The sequence below is a fragment of the Elephantulus edwardii genome, unplaced genomic scaffold (genome assembly GCF_000299155.1).
Source record: "Elephantulus edwardii isolate Elephantulus edwardi_28Jun2011 unplaced genomic scaffold, EleEdw1.0 scaffold00464, whole genome shotgun sequence".
NCBI lineage: Eukaryota > Metazoa > Chordata > Mammalia > Macroscelidea > Macroscelididae > Elephantulus > Elephantulus edwardii.
Genome location: NW_006400214.1, coordinates 425,093 through 432,553, shown reverse-complemented (window position 1 = coordinate 432,553; position 7,461 = coordinate 425,093). Strand labels below are relative to the sequence as shown.

At 35.9% G+C, this 7,461-nt stretch overlaps 1 protein-coding gene across 2 annotated transcripts in view; it reads right to left on the bottom strand.

The window, feature by feature from the left end:
- Positions 1–7,461, bottom strand: part of ATRX (alpha thalassemia/mental retardation syndrome X-linked) — a 301,403-nt gene that overhangs the window by 84,292 nt on the left and 209,650 nt on the right. For both annotated transcript variants that reach the window (XM_006902875.1, XM_006902876.1), the window contains 2 exons: positions 6,488–6,641; positions 3,262–3,368 (listed from right to left, as the gene is read on the bottom strand). In XM_006902875.1, the coding sequence (XP_006902937.1) occupies positions 3,262–3,368; positions 6,488–6,641 (261 nt within the window). The remainder of the gene's footprint in view (positions 1–3,261; positions 3,369–6,487; positions 6,642–7,461) is intronic.

Genomic DNA, 7,461 nt, shown 5'->3' with positions numbered 1-7,461 from the left:
ACACACACACACACACCAAGGAGGGAGACGGCTGGGGTGGTGGGGGTGGTGGTGGTGGTTTTCCCAGTCAACTATCTGAAAAAACTCTGTACATAAAGGCAGAAGTGGATCCTTCCACTCAGTCACATGAGAAGACAAGAATGAATGCAGGACCAACAGGATACTTAAGGGGAAGTGTTCTTGGTGTTGTTCCCAGACAACTGTCTGAAGAAAAAAAAATCTGTTGGTTAAGGCAGAAATGGCTTCTCCAACCCAGCCCCAGAAGACAGGTATACCAGACCAACTAAGAGGCTCAGGAAACTTTTCTACTGTATAAGGGTTCAGGACACTGTTATTTTACAGCTCTATGCAAGACCTCTGTGAGCTAAAGCAGAAGTTGTCACACCCACCCAGTTGTAGGAGGAGGCAAATACATAATGATAAATCAGGAGACTCATGAAAGAAGAGTTCTGGGATCTATTTCCCAAAATCCACACTCCCTGACATCCTCACCTGTTCCCTGCCCACTGTCCGCAAAAAAATGTGTTTGCTAAGGCAGAAGCTGCCCTCCCACCAAGCCACAAGAGAAGACACAGATAGTCACTATCACCCACGTGGTGCTATAGAGCTAGCAGAGACCAATAAGACCGGATTCCAATAAGCAACCACCCAGTCTGAGGTAGAAGATATTGGGCAAGACCCTGGAAGTTCCCACCTCCTCTCAATAGCAAGTAGCCACAACTGGGAGCTGCACTGTTGAGAAGTTGCCATTTCCCTAAGCCTTTGCCTGCTTAGGGTAGAGGGGAAAGTTACATGGCCATTAGCAACTACTGAGACTTAGGGTCTGTACCTTTTTTTTTCTTTTTTAAGGATCTTTTAACTTTTGTTGGCCTTTTCCAGAAGCAATATATTCCAACCTGCAAACCTGGGACTTTGCCTACTTCTGGGAGAAGCCCTCTTCCCCGTGAGTCATCAAGTACAGGACAAGTAGTAAGTCCACTATCACTGGATAAAGACTCCTTTCCCATCAAAGGACAACCAAGTAAGAAGCTTGTCACAGGAAACAGAGATCAGCAAGGAAAACTCAATGGGAGGCAATACTTCTAAGTTTGCAACTTATCAATAGCATCATAAAGATAAATAATTGTCAATACCTCCCCAGTCACAACAGAAATTGTCTCACATATACCAAGAAAAAAAACTGAACTAATGACTAGAAAACAACAAGCAGCTTTAAATATCATGAAGAAAAACAAAACAAACATTTAATGACAGAAGCAGATCAGAATACACACCCCATGAATAACTCAGAAACAGGGAGGCAGAAGAAATCTACCAACATGGAGTTATAGGAACAGCAGGTGAAGAAGATTCAAATGATGGAACAAAGAATGGAAGACATAAAAAAGAGGTACAAGAATTTTAAAAAATCGTCACAAGACAGAGGGTACAACCAACATAGTAATGGAAGTAACAGAAATGAATAAAAATGCAATCTAGGATCAAGACTGAAATGGTAAGAATTTTTCAACATGCTGGAGGGACAAAAAAGGAGAATAGGTAGAAGATAATAAGGAAAAGATAATAATCCTAACTGGAAGTTACTACAGGGAAAAACAGAGAGTACAGGAGGGATATAAAAACATTAGAATCATATGGAATAACATCAAAGAACAACAAACATGCTGATTGGATTACAGAATGAAGTACGGTGAAACTGGATGAAGGAAAAGGGGGAAAATTAGGAAATTCACATTCAATAAGCTCAGTGAACTCCAAAAAGATTAAACTGCAAAAGAAAAACATCAAGATACACCATAGTCAAATTCTCCAAATCAAAGGTAAAAAGGTAAGAATACTAAAAGCAGCAAGAAGAAAAACAAAGGGTCTCCTACAAAGTAGAAAAAATTAGATTAAGTTCTCATTTCGTAGAAGAAATCATGCAAACAAAATAATGGCATTTCACCATCTTTGTCTCCAAGGAGTACTCTGGCTGCACTATCTCCAAGACTTATCTATTCTTTTGGTAGTCCATGTTGTTGTTGTTGTTATGTGCCGTGGAGTCGTTTGCGACTCATAGCGACCCTATGTACAACAGCCCTAAACCCTGCTCTATCCTGTGCCAATCGCACTGCCTCTGACACACCCATCCTGATTACCCCAGTCACCGAATCAATCCACCTCATAGAGGGTCTTCCCCTCCTGCACTGTCCCTCTACTCTACCCAGCATGATGTCCCTCTCCAAAGACCTATCTTTCCTTTCAACATGTCCAAAGTATGTCAGACGAAGCCCCAGAATCTTTGCCATAGGATCTTCAAAACTCTTTTCCCACACCTCAGTTCAAAGATATCAATTCTTCTTCTGTCATCTATAGTTACTGTCCAGCTCTGATACATAGCAAGTTACTGAAAGAACCATGGCATCAATCAGATGCACCTTAAATGTCCCCAAAATGACGTCATTACTCTTCAATAATATGGGGACGTCCCAGACTTTTCCTGTGCAATACATGCCCTGATCTCAAGATTGCTGGTATCAAGTATACTGATTGTGGAGCCAAGTAAGATGAAGTCACTGGCAGTCTCAATCTTTTCTCCATCCATCATGACATTCTATCCATCTATCTGTCCAGTGGCAAAGGATTTTGTTCTCCTGACGTTAAGGTGCAATCCATATTGAAAGATATAATGCTTAACCTTTGCAGCAAGTGGCTCAAGTCCTCCTCTCTTTCAGTAAGCAAAATTGTGTCAGCTGCATAACAGAGGTTACCGATGACTCTTTCTACAGTCCTAATGCCATATTTTTCTTCAGAATCCAGATTGTTGACTAATTTTCTCACTATAGTGGTTAAATATGTATGCAGAAAGTATATAATAACCCTGATACATACCTTTCCTGATTTTTAAATCATGCAGTGTTCCTTTATTCTATTTATAAAACAGTCTGGGTATAGATTTTTAATTAACTAATGCTGTTCATATGTATCACTGAGTCAGAGCCAACCCACACCTGACCCTTCAGTGAATTTTCAAAGACAGTAAATCCCATGGAAGCTGACTGTCCACCTTTCTCTTGCAGAGCAGCAGGTGGATTCAAACCATATACCTTTGAGTTGGAAGTACAGCTACTTTATTACTACACCACCAAAGTTCCCTCATTAACTATTGATGTAAATCAAAACAAGATTATCATCTTACCCAACTAACAACAATAAAGTCAACTTATTGACAAATTTAAGTGGCTTTTTATAATTTATAATATAGAAATGTTTTTAACTCACCTTTATATATAAAAGATTTATCTTTATCTTCTGTTTTTTCTCGACTAGCTAACTCAAGAAAATCTTCAATCAAGTCCAGAGATATGAGAGATTGGCTGAAAACAAGGCTAAAAACAAAGATTAGTGTTCATGGAATAAAATATTCACATAGTAGAAATATCAGTATTTCCCTTGAAAACAGATCTACAAATTTAACACAATACTAAGAAAATCACAGCAGAAAACCCACATTTATTTGGAAAAAAAAGAAGTTTAATACTAACACTGTATCATTTCATAAATATATAAAGCTACAATAGAACCTTTGACTTAAAATAACAGTAACAAATTAATGGAGCCGAAGCACAGCCATCTTGGGAGAACAGTCCAGACACCTCTCCAAAGGCCTAAGGATAGTGTGGGAAGAAACTTGTTCCCTCATTCAATCATTAAATAGGTTCTCAAAATAAAACATAAAGCTAATATAATCTAAAAGTGTTAGCGGCAAAGAGATAGACACAAAGATCACTGAAAGAAAAAGGAGTCCAATGAAAATTCAAATAGCTTAAATAATTAATACTTACAAAAGGTTAAAGACAATTTAATGGAAAAAAGGCAGTCATTTTATAGTCTTAGCAAATTTGGACATCCATATGTGAACAAAAAAAAATGCCCTTGAAGGTGAACATCACATTTTATGCAAAATTACCTCAAAATGGATAATAGGTTCAAATGTAAAAGCACAAAATGTTTAGAAAAATGTTAATGTTCAGACAACTAATGAAATTTAAAAAAAACCCAAACACCTTGATATAGTAGACTTTAGCAAAATTAAAACTTTGTGTACTGCCAAAGACATTCTTTAGAGATTAAAAATTTAAATTTTAATTTCAGTATTATTAAATTAGATATATTCTATGTCTAATTTTTATTTCAAGCCTGTCTGAAAATTCCTGATTTTCTGTCACTCTCTTCTTTTGCTCTATGAAAACTATTTGTTCACACAAAAGCACACTGCCTCAGGCACTTGGAAGTGAAGCAAGAAAGTGTCAAAGGTGTTGCCACTACTTCTACACCTTATATAAACAAACTGCAGGTGTTCTGACAATCCTCTTGCTCTGCTTTATCTCACAGATAAAAAGATGCTATTAATGTCAGTTGGCATCTTAAACTCCAACTCATAATGACTCAATGGACAGCACAATCAACCTCTGCCTAATCCTGTGCCATCTACAAAATCTATGATGAAGCCTTTTTGCAGTCACTGTGTCAAACCATTTCTTTGAGAGTCATTTGTCCTCTCCTCTGCAAACACTCAACTTTTCTAAGCATTACATCCTTTTTGAAGGACTGGCCCTTCCTAATAATATACGTAAAATATGTGAGAGAAGTCTCACCATCCTTGTCTCTAAAGTACAAATAATTGCTACAATCAAAACTCACTGCCAACAAGTCACATGTAACTCACACAGAAAATCCATTAATTTTCTAAAGCTGTGAACTGCCAAGGGAGGAGAGTGCCCATTTTTCTCCTAATGGTGTATGCTAACAGGCAGAGATGACCAGTCCTTGACTTATCAGTAAAATTCAATGTGGATTGTGCCATATGAATAAGTCAATATAAAATTCTTTTCAAGAACAATATGAGAGAGTTCATTTTCTCTCCATTTTAAAAGCAAAAGAAATCATATACACTGTGCTATCTTAGTCCTAAAAGGTGTACTACTGCTGAGAAAAGATCCTTCCTTCAAACTCTAAAATAACTGCTACAGTTTATCGCATATACATTTTTGATGGTATAATTTCATAAGAATGATTATCTTTCAGATGACCATTACTAGAATAATAGAATGAAAAAGAATTGACTTCTGATGTTCAAGTTATATGATCAAGGTCTATGTCTTGATTCCTAAGTACTTTGATTAGCCTTTCTTTCACATAATCAAAAACTGTACTAAACTAATACAGAAAACAAATTTAGTATTTTAACAGTTATGGTTCCTAAAAATTCAAATACTTAATATTTTAAATTATGTAATTGGAACTAATTTGGAAACAGAGTTTCTCGAAGAAACTGAGAGTTTCAGGAAGAGTTTTTGGAAGAGAGATTCTTCAGGATAAAAGTTGGCCTGAGTCAGCAATTAAGTTCCAGAAAATACTCATTGCAAATAAATCTTAATGTGAAATTGATTATTTAAATGCCCAGGCTCTGTATTAATTGTCTTTGATAACCCTTTCCAGCTGAAGATAGACAACTACTCTCTTGATCAATTATTTCTATACTTGCATAGTATTATTTTAGTTTATGTATTAAAGATGCAGATAAAAACAATAAACATTTGAGAAGGAAAATACAAAAAAACTTTAATATTTAAATGATAGAAATTAGTAACTCAGGAAGGCTTCGCTGAATCCAGTGCTGGCTGAAATTTACTCTATATAGCTTAACTCAGGAGCATTGACTGTTAGAATTTTTTCTCAATTCTACATTCAGTGATGTCATGACGGTATCATGAAGTTGGTATTTATAGCACAGAGAGTAAATAGCAACAAAGGGTGACTGAGCTATTTATGAAAATCAACAAAATCCTATTTATGGATCACAGCAGGTAAATGCATCAGTAATCACGGGGATGGCCAGTGTTCTGTTCCACAATGAGCCAATGACTGACTTCACAAGAGCTAACAATAAGAGCAGAGGTATATTAAGAGGTGATTTAAGGATATAAACAAAAGTTTGTCTAATTTTAGGAGAGCTAGGCAATAAATGGGGAAAGTAAATAAAACAAGGAGACTGGAGGTAGGACTGTAAGAAAAGGAAATGGGGCACAAACACTACAAGCAAAACAAACAGGAAAAACAGAAAAGATATGTGTTTGATGAAGTGACAATTAATCAGAAAAAACCCAAAGGTGTACACCAGATTTCAGACTCAGAGGGCACTAATGACCTTAAGGTGAAGCACTAAGAAAAGCTTTCACTAAAGTGACAAGGAAAAGCACATTGAATTGAAAAATTATCAGGAAAACAGGCAAATATAAATATTAATTAGAACCCTAGGGTCAAGGGAACAAGTTCAAAGACAGAAAGGGGGAAAGGAAAAAAGAAATAGGCTGTATAGTAGCTTAGAAGACAATTGTTTTGTTATAGACTATTCTATATCAACCAAATTGTATCTTTAAAAATGAATACAATAATTATAAAAACATGAGAAAACTCTATAAAGAAAAAAAAAGAAGACGCTTACACTTTATCCCCAATTTCCTCTGCCATTCGAAGAATTTCAAAGAGAAGTACCATTTTTCCAGAATGCTCTAAAACCTCGGCATCAGCGTCTGTAACAAAATCTTTGTACCAGTCTGGAGCTGGGCTGCTTGGATTAGAAGAGCAAGTAGCTTTACCTAAATGAAGTAAAAATAAAAAATATGGTTAAGTAGTTAAATAAAGACAGGAAATAAAATACCTGAAAAGACCAAGATACAGAGCACAAATCAAAAGAAATAAAAACAGACAACCAAGAAAGAGAGAGAGAAACAAATGCCTGCATAAAGGCAGGGGGGGTGTGATGTATATGTGTATGTGTACTCAAGCACACAAATACTAGGAAATAAAGAAAGGAATCCTGGTGGCCAAATGGTAAAGACCTGCACTGCAAAAAAGCCTTAAGAAGAAGAAAAGGGGGAGGAAAAAGAGGAAGTAAGAAGAAAGACCAAAAGTAGAAAGGAGACAGAGACAGAAATAAGAGTTTAATTATGCTGCTACAATTATGAAAACCTCAAAATTAATATCACCAGGAACAAGAGATGCATGTTAAAGTGGACTGAGAGAGGGAGAGGATGGAGGAGGGAAGAAAATGTATAGCAATGAATACATCATCATCATCATAATCATCCTCATAATAAAAGGTTTAGCATATCATATTAAATTATGTCTTATGGGTGCCACAAATGTACTACAAAGCATTAGAATAAACAAAAAAAATAACCTAAAAGATGTAAACATAACCAAAGTAATATGTTTAAATTTAACCAGTTCATGTACTTTCATTCAATTGCTCTCTAATGCAAAATTTTTCACATTAGTATACATGTTTAATATAAAATATTTTTAATTCAGAAAAATATAGAGAGCAAATATCCCTAATCACAACAAATCCACTCAATTTTAATGGCTAAAACTGCTTCTGATGTAACTGAAACCTAATATGTGCCCCATCCACTA